At 32.7% G+C, this 21826-nt stretch overlaps 1 protein-coding gene across 4 annotated transcripts in view; it reads left to right on the top strand.

Moving 5' to 3' along the window:
• Positions 1 to 21826, top strand: part of GPATCH8 (G-patch domain containing 8) — an 85150-nt gene that overhangs the window by 45022 nt on the left and 18302 nt on the right. For all 4 annotated transcript variants that reach the window (XM_031468621.2, XM_064495782.1, XM_064495780.1 and 1 more), the window contains 3 exons: positions 778 to 845; positions 1513 to 1599; positions 18288 to 18431. In XM_031468621.2, the coding sequence (XP_031324481.2) occupies positions 778 to 845; positions 1513 to 1599; positions 18288 to 18431 (299 nt within the window). The remainder of the gene's footprint in view (positions 1 to 777; positions 846 to 1512; positions 1600 to 18287; positions 18432 to 21826) is intronic.

Below are 21826 nucleotides of genomic sequence, written 5' to 3'. Positions count from 1 at the left end.
TTGTTTGGCTGGTTATGAGTGGATTAAATATACATTTTTTTAAAAATCTCCAGCATAGATCAATTAGTTTAAAGTCAATTTTCTTCGCAACTAGTCCTTTTCACAGCTTACTGATTGCCACAGCCAGTGTTAAATCCACTCTGAAAAATGGGACCTCAGAGCACCAGTTTAAAAGTAAAACTATTCTTCATTCCTAAGGGCAACTAACTGTTGCTTTTTACTTAATTTTTGCACAACCTCATTTAATTGTAAAGCATCTTTTGAATACAAAAAAATATATAAAGCTTGCTGAGTTAAAATTATAGAGTTTTCTTGTATCATGTTGGAAACTGTGCTCTTTTGATTTAAGCATGTCAGCTGAGTTATTTATTATTAGTTTTAAAAGTGTGTGTGGGAAGAGGTCAGTGGACAGTAAGAGTGAGGTGATTCTTGATGTAAAGTTATTTGGGGGTCTTTTAAATATGGAATTTCTAACGTTTTTGATTTTAAACTTCCTGGTGCCATTGCTTAGAAGTGCTTTGCATTACTTATTTACTTAATTTTGCCATAGTAATCTGGAATCATCCCCAACTGGAAGGTCAACCAAGGTGGTTAGTTGGGCTTAAACTGGGAGAGGTAGGTTTGATTGTAAGCTGTGAGAATGGCTTGTGTTTGGTTCACTGTAGCTTTCTGGTCTCTGCACTCCAAGGCAAGATCTCTAACCACCCAAACCCAATGTGTAAAGAGAGTTGTTGACTTAGCTTTGCATCTTACCTTGATCATGTGTTCCTGTTGCAGGGAGAACAGATCCCATTCCAATTGTTGTCAAGTATGATGTCATGGGTATGGGTCGCATGGAAATGGAGGTAAATTGATCTCATTAGTTCACTTGTTTTATGGGGTATTTCATATTATACCAACTCCAAATTCAGATGCCAATGCCAGAATACATTTTTTTAGATAGAATGTGGTTTTAATATTTTTGAGGGGAAATTTAAAAATATATTTTATGTTCTCATTTAGTGCTGCCTTTGAGGCAGGTAGGTGGCAAATAATGCCCCTCTTTTGGGGGCATAAAGAAGTTGAGTGGCTTCCCCAGGGTTGCGCCACAAGGCAAGATCAGACTTAAACCCTGACCCTGGTGCTCATTTTAGTAGGCAGTGCTGTTCAACTCTTAAAATATTTGCTATGGTAGAAGCTCTGTCCCTATATAGCTGTGTACAGTTGTCATCTGTGATACCTTCTTTTCATTGCCTAAAATATTTTTCTCCATTTACTCCTAATTCTTTGGCATTGAACATTGAAGTAAAGTCTGTTATCAACAAATGATGCCTGTTGGGAACAACCAGCAGGAAAGGATTAATGAACTATTTTTCATGCTATTTTCTCTGTGGGGTGACAAGAAAGCAAGAGGTAGTTGAGCAAAATATAAAGTTTCTTATTTTCATACAACATTGTAGTTCTGCAAATGACTTTTTTGTAGCTAATTGGGGATACTTTAGGAAATAAGACATTGCATCTGTTTTTCTTAAGCTTGATTATGCCGAAGATGCTACCGAACGGCGCCGTGTCCTAGAAGTGGAAAAAGAAGACACGGAAGAACTGAGACAGAAGTACAAGGTACTTAATTGAAGGCATTTCGTATATGTGGGGTGCTCACACTGAGATACTCATTTTGGTGGAAACAATCTTTGTTGACTACAACATTTGTTTGGCATTTGATGGTGATTAGTAGTTGACCTCAGGTTTCTGTTAACTTCCTTATTTATTGCTTCTGTAAAAACTATAGAGATAATAATACCCACTTTGTAAGTCTGTTAGAAGAGTGCATTAGTGTTTGAAAACACAGTGTCTGGTACACATTAGGTAGCAGTAGCAGTAGAAATTGGTAGTAGTCCTTTGAGAGCTTGATACCTATTGATAAGCCTTCTCTTTTTTTAATGAATGAGATGTTTTAAGAATAACAAACAATTGAGAACTTCAGCATCTAACCTTTTAAGCTGATAGTTTCAGAAATCTGCAGCTTAGAAAATGTTACAAGTTAGCTTTCAAAGACTGACCAGGAAACATGCCTTTCAGGATGTCATAGCATGCCCAGTTTCTACCATAAAATAGGTAATAAACAGGCTTACTTAAGACTACTGTATAGAAACTGATTTTGGTCATGAATACTTAAGGTAAGAAGAGAGAAAAGAAATTTTTTTTAATCTATTCTACCATAAAAATACATATAAAGCAAAACCTGACAGCTACAAAGAGGAATGTCTATAGCCACCACAGTAATGGGAGATTTTAATATACCTCTCTCAGTAATTGAGAGAAGTAAAGGGAAAAAATTGGCAAGGATGTTTGGAAGATTTGAACAAAATAATTAACAAAATGATTTACCAAATCATTTTCAAAATAACAAATTTCAAATAATTATGAAACATTTATTTAAACAAATTTTTTTTACCATATTCTGTGTCATAAACAAAATAACAAATTTCAAATAACTGAAATCAAGCTATCAAGCCATAAAAGCTGTCCAATTTAAAAAAAAAGGTAATAGAAAAACTTATGTTTCAAAATTAAAATACATATTTTTGCATAACCGATCAGTAAAAGAAGAAATAACAGTGGTAATTGGAAAATATTTTGGACTGAAAGATAAAAATACTACATATCAAAACTTGTAGGATAAGCTAAAGCAATATGATATTTGATAGCAAGTACAAGTCCTTAAATGCTTATCTTAGGAAAAAAGATAGGCAGGAAATAAATAAAGTAAATATTCCTTTCGGGAAGTTAGCAAACGAATAGCAAAATAAGCCCAAAGGATGGAAAAGAAAAGAAATAATGAAGATAAGATAAAGATAAGAAGAGAAAAGAATGAAACCGAAAACAAACATACAATAAATCCAAAAGTTAGTTTTTTGATGTGATATTAAGAGGGAAAAGAACCTTGAAAAACCAATATCAATAATGAAAAAAGAGGATATCATTGCAGATTCAGCAGGCACTAAAAGATAAAACTATTGTGAATAACTTTATGCCACTGAATGCAAAGATAAGTTTAAATGGACAAATTCCTAAAAATAGACTTGAAGAGAAATAGGAAACTTCATGGTCCTATAATGTATATTATATAAATTGAATCTGTAGTGAAAATTCTTTCCATATAGCCCAGATAACTTCACTAGTGAGTTCTATCAAAATTCATAAAAGAAATAACTTCAGTTGTAACCAACAATTGCTGATCTTCCAGAGAATTGAAAATGAAGAAAAACTCTCAGCTCATTTAATGAGAAACTGGTACTACCTTGATGCTAAATTCTGAAAAGGACAGTATGAGAATAGTTATATGACACTCTGATTTATAAAACAGTGCAAATTTTAAAACACCAGAACTAATTTAGGATATATCATAACCAGATTATCCCAGCAATGCAAAATTGATTTAATGTTAGAAATCAGTTTATTAGTCAATCACATTAAGTGATTAAAGGGAAAAAAATCATCTCAATAGATGCAGTATACAAACGAAAGCATTATATAAAATTCAGCATTCATACATGATGAACAGTCTTGTCTAACTCGATAAAGAAAGGACCTTTTTATTAAAAAAAAAAAAAAAAAAGACCTTTTTAAACCAGATGGAATGCCTACAAAAAGGATATGAGACATCATACTTACTATTGAAGAATTGAAATCTTTCCTTTTGAGATGGGGAAACCTAACAAGGATGCCTGCTGTCATTGTTTCTATTAAATATTGTGCTGGATGTCCTAAGCAGCACAATAAGGCAGACAGGCAGAAACAAATAAACAAAGATTTAAGAGATGAAGGGGAGAAACAAAACTCTTTTGTTTACATGTGTGATTATTTCATAGATATCCAAAGGAATTTACAGATGAATTACACAAATAACAGAGTTTAGCAGGATGCAATATCATGAATTTAAATCAGCATATCTCTATATCAACAACAAAGAGACAATGGAAATAATAAAAATGTCACCAATTGTAATAGCAAAAAAAAAATGTATGAAGCATCTGGGAATAGATCTAATGAGTTACAAGAGACTTAAGGCAAAAATTCTAAGGCGTTATTTAGAAGTATTAAAGAACAATGAATAAAAAATGAGATTTTTTTTAATGATCATGAATTAGAAGACTCAGTATTGTAAAGATATCTATTTTCCCCCAACTTTCTATACATCCAAATCAAGCAGATCAAAACCCAACAAGATTTTGTATGAAATTTAATAGCTGATTCCAAAATTTATATGGAAGTGTGAAGGGCCAAGAATAGTCAAAGCAGTCCTTAAAATACAAGATTGAACATCATGGTACTTCAGACATGTGATATTGGCATGAGGATAGACCAATGGAACAGAAAAGAGAGCCCAGACACAAACTCTTACATTTTTGACCACTTGATAAGACAAAGATGGTATTGCAGTGAGGGGAGAATGAACTTTTCAGTAAAATGTTCTGAGAAAATTGGTTATCCATATGGAAAATAGATTTGAACTTTATACCCCAATACCATGCAATAATCAGTTGCAGTTGCAGATGTAATAAAGATTTAAATGTAAAAGGAAAAAACTAGAGAAGACAGTATAGGGGATTTTTTCTTCTAGCTTTACCTAACATCATTTACTTATTTTTTATTTCAGTGGTATAATGAAAATTATTGAGCATACAGAAAAATTGAAATAACTATATAATGAATACCCATATACCACCTGTGTTCTACAGTTAACATTTATAAGTATTGTTTTATTATATGTCAGCTTTATCAAGAGTCAGTGCTTTTTTTTTTTAGTTCTTAAAATATCTCTGATTCTTTTTCCAAAAAATTACCATTTTTTGTTTTTTAATAATGCCCTAGTTTTGCCTTTTGGTTACTATTTCTGATTTTTTTTAAACATTCTTAATGTTCTTATTTTATCATTTCTTTGAAATCTTCTGTTATCTATAATACTTGTTAAGTGTTTTTATAGTTTGCTGCTTCTCCTGACTTTCTCACAGTGATTTGTTTCCTTGTGTTGTTTGCAGTTTTGATTGTCATCTCATCCTCTGTGGACATTTCTCATATCCTGGATTTTAGAGGAGTCCATATGTGCCTTTGCTAGAGCCTTGGGTCTTTAACTGAAGACCTCAGTTCATATGGACTAGTTTTAAAATGTTAATATGTAAAACTAAGGGTTCCTGCTATGAGTGACAGGTGTAAATTCTTTAGGTCCACCAATGACTCTGGTCCGAAATTTCAGCCTTCTATACATCACCTTTTTCCATTTATACTTCGGTAGATGGCGAGTTTCTTGATGCATTCAAAGGACAGCAGATGATGATACAGTGCAGTTTTTCTAGTCCTCGTTTCAAGGATGGGGACAACTGTTCATATCTCTGAGCTTTTCACAGAGAGAGCTTAGTTAGCATTCTACCATCAAGTTCCTCAGGCCTCACCTTCAGGTCCTTAGGGATTGCCCTGTCTTGTTGAGCTCAGCTGTATATTAAATTTTCTGTGTTTTATTTTATACAGAATTAAAATATGGTGAAATCTCTCTCTTCCTTCTCTTCCTTTTTTCTTTTTCTATTGTCTTTTCCCTACCCCTTTCTTTGTGTACTCTTCAACCCACTTTTTACTGAACCAGTTTATTTAAGGCTGCAGGACACCTTTATTTGCTAAATCCAATAGACCTTTTAAAATTCTTATTTTATTATTTTAAAAAATTTTTATCGATGTATAGTTGATTTACAGTATTATGTTAGTTTCTGGTATACAGCAAAGTGATTCAATTATATATGTGTATATTCATTTTCATAGTCTTTTCCATTATCATTTATTACAGGATATTGAATATAGTTCCCTGTGCTATAAAGTAGGACTTCGTTGTTTATCTATTTTATATATAACAGTTTGTGTCTGCTAATTTATCCCAAACTCCTAATTTATTCTTCCGCCACCCCTTTTCCCTTTTGGTAACCATAAGTTTGATTTCTATGTCTGTCAGTCTATTTCAATTTTATAAATATGTTCATTTGTGTCATATTTTAGATTCAATGTATAAGTGATATCATATGGTATTTGTCTTCCTGATCTATAGTATGATAATCTCTAGGTCCATCCATGTTGCTGTAAATGGCATCATTTCATCTTTTTTATGGCTGAATAATACTCCATTGTAGATATATACCACATCTTCTTTATCCAGTCATCTGTTGATGCACATTTAGGTTGCTTACATGTTTTGGCTATTGTTAATAGTGCTGCTATGAACATTGGGATACAAGTATCTTTTTGAATTAAAGTTTTCTCCAGATATTTGCCTAGAAGTGGGATTGCTGGATCATAAAGCACTCTATATAACATCTTGTTTTATTCTGTATTTTGTTTCTTGGCATCATTCAATACAATTGACAACTCTTTTCTCTTTAAAACAATTTCTTTTCTCTTGCTTTTGAAGATATTATGCTTTCCTGGATTTCTCCCTTCTTACCTCTCTTGCTGCTTCTATATAGATTCTTTTGTTGACTCCTCTTCTGCTTGAACTTTAAATGCTAGAGTTCTTTGGTTTCAGACCTGTACCCTCTTTCTGTCTAAATAGTGTTCTTAAACATGGAATGGTCATGCCACTGTGATTAGAAATCTTTCACATTGTTGTGGTTTATCCTTTGGGTCTTAGCTTAAATATTGCCTCACTGGAAACCTTTTCTAACCACCTTATTTATCTGTTTAGTCATTTTACAGTGTTGTGTCAGTTTCTGGTGTACAGCATGTTTCAGCCAACCACCCAATTTAAATAAATCCTTCACTCTGCCTTATTCTCTTGCAGTTTTCTCTTTGATAATAAGAAAAAGGACACATTGTCTAATTCAAGGCTATGAAAAGTAACATGTTTCCTTCTAAGAATTTTATGGTTTTAGCTCTTGTATTTAGGTCTTTTGATATACTTTGAATTAATTTTTATATGTCATATTTGGTAGGGCGTTCAAATTCATTTTTTTAAATTGAAGTATAGTCAGTTTACAATGTTTTGTTAATTTCTGGTATACAGCATAGTGATACAGTTATATATATTTTTTTCTCATCTTCTTTTTCATTATAAGCTGTTATAAGTTACCCTGTGCTATACAGTTGGACCTTGTTGTTTATCCAAATTCATTCTTTTTGCATGTGGCTACCCAGTTGGCCCAGCACCATTTGTTGAAAAGACTGTTCTTCTCCATTGAATGGTATTGGCATCTCATCGAAAATAAATTGATCATATATATGGGTTTTTTTCTCTCAGTTGTAGTCCATTGATCTATATGTCTGCCCCTGTGCCAGTAACATACTGTCTTGATTACTGTTGCTTTGAAGCAAGTTTTGCAGTTGAGAAGTGTGAGCCCTTCTACTTTATCCATTTTTGGGATTATTTTGGCTATTCTTAGTCCCTTGCAATTCTGTGTGAATTTTATTTTTTATTTTTTTTTTTTTATTTTAGAGGGGAGAGGTAATTGGGTTTATTTATTTTCGAAGGAGATACTGGGGATTGAACCCAGGACCTCATGTATGTTAAGCATGTGCTCTGCCATTTGAGCTATACCCTTCCCCCTCTGTGAATTTTAGAATCAGCTTGTCAGTTTTACAAAGAAGTCAGCTGGGATTCTGGTAAGGACTATGTTGAATGTAGATCAGTTTGGGGTGTATTGCTGTCTTAACAATGTTAATAAGTTTTCCAGTCCATGAACATAGGATTTTTTTCCATTTATTTAGATCTTCTTAAATTTCTTTCAGTAATGTTTTTATTAAGTGCTGTTTCTTTTGTTAAATTTAATTCTAAGTATTCTTTTTTTTAATGCTACTGTGATTTTTGTGTATTAATCTTGTATACTGTGACTTTGCTGAACTCATTTAGCAGCTTGAATAGTTTTCTTGTGTATTCTTTAGGGTTTATTTCATGAATAAAGATTGTCTTCTTCCTTTCCCATTTGGGTCCCTTTTTTTTTTTTTTTTTAACACATTTAATTGCCCTGCCTAGAACTTCCAGTATAATGTTGAGAAGTGACAAGAGAGCAGATATCTCTGTCTTAGGGGAGAAGACATCTCTGTTCTGATTTATTGGGGCAAGCTTTCAGTCTAACAACTTTTAGGTATAATGTTAGCTGGGGGTTTTCCGTAAATACTCTTATCAGATTGTGGAAGTTACCCTCTCTTAATAGTTTGTTGAGTATTTTTCTCATGAAAAGGTGTTACATTTTGTCAAGTGCTTTCTTTGCAACTATTGAAAAAAAATCATGTGAGGTTCCCTCCTATTAATGTGGTGTATTATATAGATTCATTTTTATATGTTGAACCAACTTTGCATTCCTGAGGTAAATCCTACTTGATCATGGTATATAATCCTTTTAATATGCTGCTGGATTTGGTTTGCTATCAATTTATTGAAGATTTCTGCGTCTATATTCGTAAGAGATGTTAGTCTGTAGTTTTCTTCTGATATCTTTGTATCAGGGTAATACTGATCTCATAGAATGAATTAGAAAGTGTTACTACCTTTAAAATTTCCCCTTCCTTTTAAAAATGCATTAAATGTGTTTCATATCCCTAAGCATGTATTGTTTAATGTTAACATGTTTTTGAATTTTGTATAAATGGAATAATATATTTCCTGGTATACGTATATAAGACATTATCCAGGATATGGTTTTTATTTGTTTTTTATTATCTTATTGTTTTAAAGTAAAATTAAACCTGTATGTTTTGCCTAAGCATTACTTCAGCTGTAGCCGTTATATATTAATACATAATGTTGTTATTATTTTCTCCCTAGAAATTCTAGTTTCAGATTTATAGAAAGACCTTTTAAAAATGTTAACTTCTAGTTTCATTGTACTGTGTTCATATATTGTTGCATACATTATTTCCTCTTTTTGGAATTTATTATGGTCTCCTCTATAGGGTCTTTTTGGCTGAATGTTTTATGACTACTTTTTAAAAAGGTATATGCCCTATTTTCAGGCACACCTTATCAGAATATCCTTAAGGTGTTCTGTTTCTTTGTTTATTTTTATCTCTTTGACCTATAATGAAATGAGAGATGATTTGAGTCTCCTTACTTTAGTATAGTATGTTCATCTATTTTCCTTTAATCTCCACTAATTTCTGCTTTATGAATGTTGCTGCTAGGTTGTGGTAGATATTAAAATTTTTGGATACCATGAGTTGCCCTCATTTACATTATAAGTACTTTTCTTTATCTATTATAAGTACCACTGACTTCTGGAATTGAATATAATACAGAAGAAGTCAAAGGCTGGGCTGATTTCTTTATTTGATTGTTTTGCCTATCTGCTCTAAGGAGTCTTTACCTTTAAGAGTCAGTAACTTTACTACAGTACTGACTGTGACTACTGTTTTGGGACCATTTTCATTGGCACACAGTATGCCATTTCAACCTGTAGATCAAGGAATGTAATTCTTTTGGCCTGTATATATGAAGGGATTTGTATATTTGAAGTAATGTTTCCCTGTTGCTCTAGTCCAGGTTCTTCCCTCTGCTCCTTCTAGGTCTCAAAAGTTCTTGATGAGTGCAAGAGATGTAGGTATATCACTTCAAATGAGTCCTTTACTTGAAGTATGTCTTTGCTATCGTTTTCTGAAATCTGCTACCACTGACCTTTTTTCACTGCTCACTGGCCTTGTATGGCTTCTACAGCATTTCTCCTCACAAAGCTTCTGTAAGGAGTTTAATTTCTCTTATCCATTTTTTTTTCCTTCTCCACATCATGTCACCATTTTCCTTTTGTATCATATCCAAGAAGAAAAGATTTTTCATATGCTGCCACGTGCATACCAGAAATCCTAATGTTGTTTTTTGTTGTTGATATACAGAAATATTTTGGGGTTTTTTTTTTAATGTATCCAGCAACCTTTCATTACTAGTATTGATAAGAATTTATTATCTGAAGAATCTGTTGGATTTCCTATGTCTTTTCTGCAAATAAGGACATTTCAGTGTCATTCTTTCCAGTTCTTGTACCTTTCCTCCCTCTCTTTCTTCCTTCCTCCCTCTTCCTCCGTTCTCTCTCCCCTTCCCTCCTCTTTCCCTTCAGTATTATCATTTCAGCTACATCTTAGGAGTTGAGATGTGTCATTTTTATCTCTCAGTTTAAAATATTTTCTAGTTTATTATGATTTCGTCTTTTTTTGGCAGGGAGGTAAGTAGTTTTTTTTTTTGTAATTACTTAATTTATTTATTTATTTTAATGGAGGTAGTGGGGATTGTACCTAGGACCTCGTGCATTCTAAGCATGTACTCTACCACTCTTCCCTCTCCCCCCATGATTTCTTCTTTAACTATTAAGTTTTTTTAAAAGTGATTCTTGATTTCTAAACATGTGACTGTTTTTCCCCTAATGATTATATTACTGATTTCTAATTTAATTGTAATACAGCGAATAATATCAGTTGTTTGAAATAGAATAAGGTGGTCAGTCTTCTTAAATACTCTGTTTACTTGAGAAGAATATATATCCTTCAGTTGTTGGGTGCAGTTTTCCACGTATTCTGTTTGTTTGAGATTGTTAATTGTTTTGATTGAATCAACTATATTCTTACAAAATTCTTTTTGCTTGCTTAAACTCAGTTACTGAGAGGAATGTTAATCTTCCACTGATGTATTTTTCCATTTCTTCTTACAGTTTTGACATTTTTTAATCTATATTTTGAAGCTACATACAACTTTATAATTATTAGTAGATTGAGCCTGTAATTATGAAGTGATACTTTTGCCTTAAAGTTTCTTTTGTCTGATACTCAATTTTAATAGCTTTATTTTGGGTAGTGTATTTTCTTTTCTCTTCTTTCTTTCTTTTTTATTTTTGACATGAATTTTATTTTAAGTTAGTGTATTTTCCGATACATCCTTTTCCACCTTTTTTCTTTTCGTTTTTTATAATCAACATTTAATCAGATTGTTTGTGGGTGTTTTATCTAGTCTTCCAGTCTCTCTTTTCCCCAGACTCTCTTAATTGGAATATTTAATCTAAATATAGGTAATGTCATTTCCAATATATTTAGACATAAATCGGTTATCTTATTTTGTCCTTTTTGTCCCCCCTTCTTTATTTCTGCATTCTTTTGTATTGATTATTTTTATCCTTCTTTTTTCCTCTCCATTAAACTGGGAATAATACACTACTATTTTAGTAGTTACCCTAGAAATTACAGTGTACATACTTATTATATTTTACTTTACCTTCCTCATAGATAATATAACATCTTAGACTATTTTAATTCCATTTTAACTCTCTTCTGTCTTGCAGTAATAATAAGTCAATTAAAAAACTGATTATTCCCATTATATCTTCCACATATAACCAAACATAGAAGACAGAACAGATGGTGTAAATGGAATGAGTTCATTTTGGAGCATCTGAAATTTATGGTGCTTAATATGCATCCAGTAAAAATAACCAACAAAATAATTCACCTGTGGAATTTAAGGGGAAATTGCTCTGAGCAAGAAGTATAGGTTTGAGAGATGTCTAGCATATTGATGATTTTAAGATCACAGGAATGGATTCAGTCACCCAGAAAGAAAGGAAAAATACAATGTCAGAGATGAAGGATTCTTTCAGTGAGCCTGTCAACAGACTAGACACAGCGAAAGATAGAATCAGTGTATTTGAAGACAAGTTAATATAAATTATCCAAACAAATTGAAAGAAAAAGTAAAAAAAGAAACAGAACATTAATCCAAGATTAATGGGATATCAGACAGTTTAATACAATATATTAAAGTCCCAGTAGAAGGAGAGATAAATGAGGTGAATTCTAAGAGATAATGACTGAGCATTTTCCAAAATTAATTAAAATTCAGTTGTCAGAATTTTATTTCTATCTTTTTTTTCTTTTTTAGTGGGACATAAAATAATCAATGACATATTAAGAATAAGTGAAATATATGGTAAAGTGGTCTCAGGCAAATAGTGCCCTTAGGAAGAAGCAAATTCAAACTTCTCTAGAGCAACTTAGGCTTCAGAGAACTCCTAGATAAAGTTCCCCAAAACAGGAGATCATAGTCATATCACAAATCCAACTGAGAAACTAAACACTATGGACTAGAGTTAGGAGAGGGGAAAAAAGAGCAAAATCAGACTCCTTAAGACTTAAGATATTGGAATTGTCAGCTCCAATTACAGCATATAAAACAAGCATATTTAATATGTTTAAGAATAAAGAGGGATTGAGATGCTGAGTAAAAGGCAAGAGACTATCTTAAAAACTCAGAGGATTTAATAGCATTTTACACAGAGTCAAACAGTGAATTGTAACACATCTGAACAAATATCAGAATGCAATTAGAAGTAGAGAGAGGAAGGGCAAGAAAGAGAGAAACGCAAAATACATGAAAGAGTGTGGGGAGGGCTTTGTGCGAACTCTCTGTATTTCTGCTCAATTCTGCTGTGAACTTGAAACTGCTCTAAAAAGATAAAGTCTATTAATAAAGTAAAATAAAATCATAGGAAAAAATGTAAGAGAAAAAAGAAAGAAAATACATGAAAGAGGTTAAGAGTTGAATGATAAAGAATGAGAAGCTCTAATATTTGTCTAGACAGAGTTCCAGAAAGAAAGAAAAAAAGAATAGGGTAGAGGCAATGTTCAAAGAAAAGATCCCAGAATTTGATGAAAGACATAATTCACAGGAAGCCTAATGAATCTCAAACAAGATTTAAAAAGAAACACCAGTTAGAATGGCCATCATTAAAAAGTCTACAAATAATAAATGCTGGAGATGGTATGAAGAAAAAGGAACCCTCCTGCAGTGTTGGTGAGAATGTAAATTGGTGCAGCCACAATGGAGAATAGTAGAGAGTTTCCTTTAAAAACTAAAAATAGACTTATGTGATCCTGCAGTCCCACTGCTGGGTATATATATCCAGAGAAAACTCTAATTCAAAAGATCATGCACCTTAGTGTTCATAGCAGCACTATTTACAATAACCAAGACATGGAAGCAGCCTAAATGTCCATCAACAGATAAATGGATACAGAAGATGTGATATTTATCTACAATGGAATATTAGCCAAAAAAAGGAATGAAATAATGCCATTTGCAGTAACATGGATGGACCTAGAGATTATCATATTAAGTGAAGTAAATCAGACAAAGAAAAATATATAACACTTATATGTGGGATTTAAAATATAAAAAATGAACTTATTTATGAAACCCGAAACAGACTGACAGACATAGAAAACAAACTTAAGATTACCAAAGGGGAAAGGGGGGATGGGGGTGGGGGGGTGGATGGGCATAAGGTAGGAGTTTGGGATTAACATATACACTTTACTATATATGAAATAAACAACAAGGATCTCCTGTATAGCACAGGGAACTATATATTCAGTATCTTATAATAACCTATAATGGGAAAGAATCGGAAAAAGAATATATATGTGTGTAACTGAATCACTTTGCTGTACACCTGAAACTAATACAACATTGTAAATTAACTGTCTTCAGTTTTTTTAAATGGTTAGAAAAAGATTAAGAAGTCTATATGTAGATACATCATGGTAAAATTGTACCATGCCAAAGAAGAAGACAGTTTTTAAAGAACAGTTACAGTAACAAGGAAATTTGAATACAACGTGGATTCTGTTACAGTCTAATGGAATGTTGAATGTGCTTAGAGCAAACAACTGTTAACCTAGAATTGGACACCCAGCAAAAATATCTTTAAGAATAAAGATGAAAATAGATAAATTTTCAGATTAAAAAATTAGTTTGCCACCAAAAGACTCTTCTAAAAGAAATTTCAAAGAAAGTACTTCAGGAGAAAGGAACATGATTCCCATTGAAAGACTTGAGAAAACAATAAGGAATCTCTTACAATCAATACTTAATTGGATTGTGGTTTTTTTTTTAATCCACTCTTCTGGTATCTTTTTTTTTTTAGAAGAGTTAATCTTCCAAATGTATATAAACATTTAAAAAATTACAGAATTAAACAAAAACCAAGATATAATTAAAATATGCTTCTACAGCCACCATTGCTAGAAGATGGGATTCCATTTGGCATCTACTTCTTTATACTGCTCACTTTTGAAAAGTTTCACGCAGATGAATTTGACAGGAAGAGCGTAGATCATATGTCTGCACCCTAGTTTTAAGAGGGATTGGGAAGGTGAGCTTTCTGACTTCTTTCTGGGAAACCAATACTGATAAGGGAGAATATCCACAAGTTGCTCAATAACCAGACAACATGAAATTGCCCAGGATGCTGAGAGAAAGCTGTTAAGAAGAATTGAATAGGGTAAAAATCATAATATGCTATATATTCACTTTTCAATTTTAACACATTTAACCACACTAGTTAAATACTGGCATTCCACAAACTAAAGCAACCTTTTCTTGCTTATTGATTAAGTAGTTCATGTGAGAAATATAGAGAGGTGATAGATGCTGCTTTGAAAATGTATCCAAAAAAATACAAAACTGAATAAAAGGCTGATTTTAGAGCCTTTGAAATGAGATTTATCTTTAAGTCTGTTAGATAGAAGGAGTTACTCATTATGAGAGTAATGCATCTACCCTGCTCTAAAAGGCTAGCAAACAGTCATTTATCATTTATCATTCTTTTCCCCTTCTTATTCTTCTTTGCTACCTTACAACAAATGAATATATTCAACTTCTTTGAGATGTCTTTTGATGTCTAGTTTTTAAGTGAAACTGCTGAGGCCAGTTGGACCACCTCTTTGGGTCAGTCCCACACTTTTGAAACAAAACCTCATTAAGACTAATGGGTAGTGACTGACAAAGGTTTAATTTCCAGAATATATAAACAACTCATACAACTTAATAACCAAAAAAAAGACCCAAATCAAAAATTGGCAGAAGACCTAAACAAGCAATTCTCCATTGAAGACATAGAAAAGGCCAATAGGCACATGGAAAAAATGCTCAATATTGCTAATTATCAGAGAAATGCAAATCAAAACTACAATGAGGTATCACCTTACACCAGTCAGAATGGTCATCATTAAAAAGTCCACAAACGATAAGTGCTGGAGAGGGTATGGAGAAAAGGGAACCCTCCTATACTGCTGGTGGGAATGTAGTTTGGTACAGCCAATATGGAAAACAGTATGGAGATTCCTCAAAAAACTAAAAATAGACTTAGCATATGATCCAGCAATCCCACTTTTGGGCATATATCCAGAGGGAACTCTAATTCAAAAAGATACATGCACCCCAATGTTCATAGCAACACTATTTACAATAGCCAAGACACGGAAGCAACCTAAATGTCCATCAACAGATGACTGGATAAAGAAGCTGTGGTATATTTATACAATGGAATACTACTCAGTCATAAAAAGAATAAAACAGTGCAGTTTGCAGCAACATGGATGGACCTACAGATCATCATTCTAAGTGAAGTAAGCCAGAAAGAAAAATACCATAGAATATCACTCATGTGGAATCCAAAAAAAAAAGAAAAATAGAAGACACTAATGAACTCATCTACAAAACAGAAACAGACTCACAGACATAGTAAACAATCTTATGGTTACTCGGGGAAAGTGAGTAAGAAGGGATAAATTTGGGAGTTTCAGATTTGCAAATGTTAGCTAATATATATAAAAATAGATTAAAATGTTTTCTGTATAGCACAGGGAACTATATTCAATATTTTGTAATAACCTTTAATTAAAAAGAATATGAAAATAAATATATATGTGTATATGCATACTGTATACCAGAAATTGACACATCATAACTGACTACTTCAATTTAAAAATAAAAACTAATGGATAACCAACATATCTGTGTTGGCTTTTCAAAATTAGCAGTGCAGCTTATTTGGAGAATAATCTTGTTTAATTCCGTAGCTGACCATAGTCTAAAGTAATGCTTTTTGCCATAATGTCTAAGAAGTTGAATGTTCATAGTTATTCCAACTTCTTTTGGTTAGTATTTGCCTGGTATATCTTTTTCTATCCTTTAGGAGTATCTCAGACAGCATGTAATTGGATTTTGTTTTTCTGACAGTATTTTAGTACATTTACATTTATTGTGACTACTTATAAATCTGTTTTATACCATCTTTTTACTTTCTGTTTTCCTGACTTCTCTTTTATTGTCCTGTTTTACCTTTATAAAGTTGAAGTTTTCTTAGTTTTTCCCCCTTTACTACTTCTAGTCTAATAATAACTGTTGGAATTTTAGTAAAAAATTATGCTTAATTTAACAAAGTCTGAAGTTAACTCCGTCTCAATCGGTAGGATTCCTGTTATACATGGCTATGTCAGCTAACATTTTGTTTTTATCCCTTTTCCATTCTGCAAACTGGGTGCTGTTGTTACTGTTATTATTCATCTGTATATTTATTAATTTCATTGCTTACCATTTACTTTTGGAATTTCAGACCTTTTTTCTAGCATCATTTTCCTTCTTCCCTAAGGTACATCCTTAAAACAATGACTTTCAAGGCTGCAGTAAGAAATATGTTTAATATTACAGACACACAAACACAATTGAAACAAAAGTTTTACAAGACAATATTTACTCTTGTTATGTAAAATACTGTATTTTTCTATTCTTTTTTTCTTTTCTATGTCTGTTACAGTCTACTAAATCAGTATGATCCTAGTGGGTTGAAATGTATGAATTCAAAAATACTGCTTTAGGAAGGTCCTTTTTTAATTAATCTGTTAGTGGTAAATGCTCTTTTTATCTGGAAATGCCTTAATTCCATCATTTCTGAAAAATATTTTCATTTGGTATACAAGTAAAAATGTGTTTTCCCTCAGCACACTGAAGCACACTATCTTCTGTCTTTTGTTGTTGCTTTTGAATCTACTGTCAGTCTGATTGTGGATGATTTAATTTTTCTAAGTAGTTTTATGATTTCATTGTCTTTGGTCCCATAACTTATAATTTCATTAGAGTGTATCTAGGTACTTATTTTTATTTAGCCTATGTGGTATACTTTGTGCTTCCTGTTCCTGTGGAGTCATATCTTTCATCAGTTTGGAAAATTTCTCAGCCCTTATGTCAACTGAGATGTAATTCACTAACCATAAAATTCACCCTTTTAAAGTGCACAGTTCAGTGGATTTTATTACATTCCACAAGGTCATGCAACCATTGTTACAATCTAATCCCAGAACATTTTCATTACCCTGCTACATCTTTTTTGAGCTGTATCTAGCCTGTTTTTAAACAATTCCCCAAGTAGTTGAGAAATACTTTTGTTTGTTTTTTACAGTTAGATTTTTCTTTGTAAAAATCTCATTTGATTCTTTCTGTAGTCTGCGTAGGTTTTTGTTTTTGTTTCTTTAATAGTGTTTTACGTTTGTTCATTTTTTGTAATTCCATTTTGTATTTTAAACATTTTATAGTTATTTTATATTCTGTAGCAGACTATTCCAATATCAGATTGGGGGAGCCTAAGTCTGTTGCTTATTTTTTTACTCTCACTTGTGATAGATTTATTTCCTTTTGTGTATATAGCGGTCTTTGATTGTAACTCATATTTTGTTGATCCTAATCTAGGAAAAATTTAGGACCAAAATTGAGAATGCTTTCTGAGAATATTCTTTATTCCCTCTGCTGAGACTCAGAGATCCTGGGATCTCTCCAGCCCACTTCCAGGTTCTTTTCCTTTTTTAATGAGGTTTCTCAGGTTTAGCTCTCCCACCTTGCTGGAACCCCAAGCTCCAGTGTCACCCACATGTCCTGAGAAGGACCCTTGCCCATTGCAGCTTTGGTTTCAATTTCAGATCATAGCTGATTTTTTTGCTTTGTTTTCTTCTATTGTTCCTCTTGAGGATATAGTTTTATTTGTATGGTTTCTGCAATGCAGTAAAAATTATGTTTTATGTATCTGGTTGTTTGGGGTTTTTTTTAGCCAAGGATAAGAAGGTGTAGGAAATGCCACAGTATCTAGTCTACCATACTGCCAAAAGAGAAAGTAAAATTAAACTTTTTGAACATTTTGGCTATTTAGGGTCTTTTGTGTTGCTGTATAAATTTCAAAATTATCTGTTCCAGTTTTGTGAAAAATGCCATTGGTAATCTGATAGAGATTGCATTGAATCTGTAAATTGCCTTGGGTAGTATGGTCATTTAAAAAATATTAATTTGAAGAATTGTTAGCATAACTTCACACTAAATACCCCACCAAATTGCTACTTGTGCTCTTCCTGGCACCGCTAAATGTTATGAAGAGACCTCTTCCTCTCTTCAGGTAAGGCTATTTTTTATAACATTCACTTAAAATTCTATAAAGTTCATTTTTTATTTTATTTTGTGGTTCTTACAGGATTATGTTGACAAAGAGAAGGCAATTGCCAAAGCGTTGGAAGACCTCAGAGCAAACTTTTACTGTGAACTCTGTGATAAGCAATATCAGAAACATCAGGAATTTGACAACCATATCAACTCCTATGATCATGCACACAAACAGGTGAGGAATAGTTAATTGCTAACAAGGAAAAAGATACTTTATTTGTTGTTATAACTATTGAATTTTATGAGTGTACCCACAAAAACTTGTTGACTGTGGTTTCTTATATCTGCCTGTCTTTATCTGAGGTCATCTGACTGACTTGATTTTGTTTCAGTGACAAGAAGTCCTGACATAGGCATCACCTTTCCAAGATTTTATGTAGAGTGAAGAATTGTGAGCTTCATAAATCTTGCATAAAGTTTTTGGCTTTGAGTGGTTTCTAAATTTGTGTTTAATTTGATAATTCAGCTGAGGATCACTGGGAGCTTTGTTTTCTTTCCTCCTTTCTGAACTTGTTAAGCTTTGAATGGTTATCTCATACTGTGGTCATTTCATCTTCTGTATCTAAAAGTTCATGCTTCATTGGCTGTATCCTGTCAGTAAGTCATTTTGTTATTCAGTATACTTTGGAAGGCAGATAAATCTTGAGAAGGGAAATAAAATTAGATGCTGTCTTTAACAAAAAAACTCTGATGCTGCATGTTGAAGAGCTTGCTGAAAATGAATTATACCTTCTTTGCAGTCTTTTTTTCTTTCTTTCTTTCATTGATTTAGAAAAGAAACTTATACATAACTAGTTATGGCATAAAGAAGGTGGCAGTAATCATCTTGGGGGATTTTAGAAGGAGAAAGTGAAACTTGAAATCTATAGAACAATTCTGACTTATTAAAGAATTTTGAGCCATTTGATCTTGGGTGACTTTAGCAGAACTTGTTAGGTCTTTGGGGATACGATAGTCATATGTATTAAACTTATGAGATTGATGAGCATTGGTGGGATGCTGTTATAAGCTGGACCTTTTGAACCAACTTTTTTTTTTAACATTTGCCTCATCTCCTAACCAACCATAAGATTTCAGTGCACATAAAAGGCAGGCTCTGACTAAGTTTTACTCTTACTAGCACAGGAATAGTTTGTAAGCTGGTTGTGGTCTTACAGTTTTTTGCAACAATCTCTTTCACATTTAACCACACCTAACCAATTTAAGATGCTTCCAGTGATAAACTTGTATTGAAGACAGCTTTTTAACTTTGTATACAACTTTGGATATTGTTTTGATATATTGTCGGCTCTGCTCGATTTGAAGAAGAGAAATCTAGAGAGCATATAAATGGACAAGGTATATTGGCAATTACCTTACTGCTTCGAAGAATCATCTGTCATCTGAAAGATGAATGCAGCAGTGAATGTTGCTTATCCAGCAACTTTTCCAGCTTTTTGGTGTATATATAATCCAAATTTTGGGGTTATGATTTTTTGTGGAATTAACAAAGACATCTAAATATGTATTTTGGGGGCTCTTGAGAATTTTTTCAATTAAGAATTGTATATGATAAAAGACTCTAGAAGAAACTTTAGGCACCAAAAGGACATTTAGAAAGGTTACATTTTTAGTTGATGAGAAGTTTCTTGACTTGTCTTTCTTTCAATTAGAGAAAAATAAACCAAAAAATAAAAGGGAAAGTGTGATTCAAACTTGAATCATGCATAGACTTGCTTTTTAAGGGGGAAAAAACTCTCAGAGCAAAACAGATTTATAAATTAAATCTGAGCAAAAATACAGAACTAATAAAACTCACATTGACAACATTAATGTGATAGATGGTAATGTTTTGGTGATAATTCTCTCACCTTGAGAGTAGTAGAAATTGTTAGAGCTGTGGTTCATTTGAATTTGACATGTTTATTCTCCTGTGCACCTTATGTTGACTTGGTTCCCTTACCACTTTCTCAGTTGCAGTGGTTCTCCACCTGGGGAGATTTTGTCCCACTGGGGGCACCTGGCAATGTCTGGAGACATTTTTGATTATCAAAGCTAGGGAGATAGTACTACTGACAGCTAGTGGGTAGAGACCAAAGGTGCTGTTAAACATCCTACAATTCACAGGAAAGCTTGCAACAAAGAATTGCCTGGCCTAAAATGTCAGTCAGTGGTGCAGAGGTTGAGAAACTATTCTCTTAGCACTACTGTAAAACTTCCAAATAGATATGGAATGATGGTATCATTTGGCCTTTGGTTGGTACAAACAAATCACTCATTTTAAGTCCCCAGTTATGTTGTAAACATTTCTAGTTTTTTCATCCAAATGATCCCACATATTCATTTATTACTCTTTTTTATATTATCATCAAAATGAAAATACAGAGTTAAGGATTTCTTATATTGAACTACTTTATCCCTTAATGTAGAATATATCTACGATCCCTGGTCTGGGAACAAATATTTAGCTGGTATGATTAATAAATGCATGTAAGCGTTATTTCTTCACCTTGATCAAAAAGCCCATCTTAGGTATTAAACAAAGAACAGATATAGTGAGTTTGTTATTTTGTTTGTTTTTTGGTGGAGTGTTCTTTATTTGGTTAAAATGCAGGCTTTTCATCTTTCTTTATGCTGCTCTCAATACATATGGTAGTCATGAAACAGAAGTCTATGAATATATAAACAAAAAAATGCACAGTACTGATTTTTTTTATAGTTCTACTTTTCCCTGCCCTTAGAATTTCTAAGGAGCCTTTAAAGACCTTGGTATAACACAGCTAAATAACCCCTAAGAGGAGGTAGGTCCTATTTTTCATACCTCTTTGATGGACATGAACATACCATACAAATGGACCGACCATTTTTCAAATTCATGCTCTAAAATCATAAAGACACCCTGTCTTGTCTTCCAGGAAGGCACACAGGATTATTATGAATCTGAGATAATAGGTAAGTACATTCAACCCTATATTAGTAATCCCTAGTTTGCATCTTTCATCAAATTTTCACCATTAAAATTTTCCAGAGAAATCTATTGTGTTAGTGGTAAACTACTAGTATAGGCAGGATCCTGAACATGCCCTTATCTTTATTAAACACAAATAATCTCTCAAAAAGGAGCTATGTGGTCACCCTCATTTGTGGTGATTTGTTTTTAGTTTTTGGTATTATGTACCTCTCACTATTCACTAGTTTTTCTCACATTTTATAAGATATTTTATGAAGAGAGTCATTAATACACAATTAATAAGACCCAGCTTGATCTTCAAAGATGAAAAACCTAATTAGACATTCTGGCTCGTTTTAGCAGTCCAACCCTCTTTAAGAGTGATAATCTCATACATTTTGAGATCTCCAGGGGTAGGCCTTCCAGTCCTCAAGAGGTAATCCAATCTGTGATTCATTTTTATAAAGTTAGTTCTGATACACCTGAGTGCTCAGTAAACATTAGTTTTCACCTTCTACCTTTGTTGGCTTAGTTATAAATTAAAGTTGACTTTGAAACTAAACATTTTTCCATCTCTACCTCCTTGCCTCTTTAATTATTTTGCATATCTTTTAAAAAACATGTCTGCTAATGGATATGAC

The sequence above is a fragment of the Camelus dromedarius genome, chromosome 16 (genome assembly GCF_036321535.1).
Source record: "Camelus dromedarius isolate mCamDro1 chromosome 16, mCamDro1.pat, whole genome shotgun sequence".
In the NCBI taxonomy this organism is placed as follows: domain Eukaryota; kingdom Metazoa; phylum Chordata; class Mammalia; order Artiodactyla; family Camelidae; genus Camelus; species Camelus dromedarius.
Note: the sequence above shows the minus strand (reverse complement) of the source record. Positions and strands in the feature narration are given on the sequence as shown.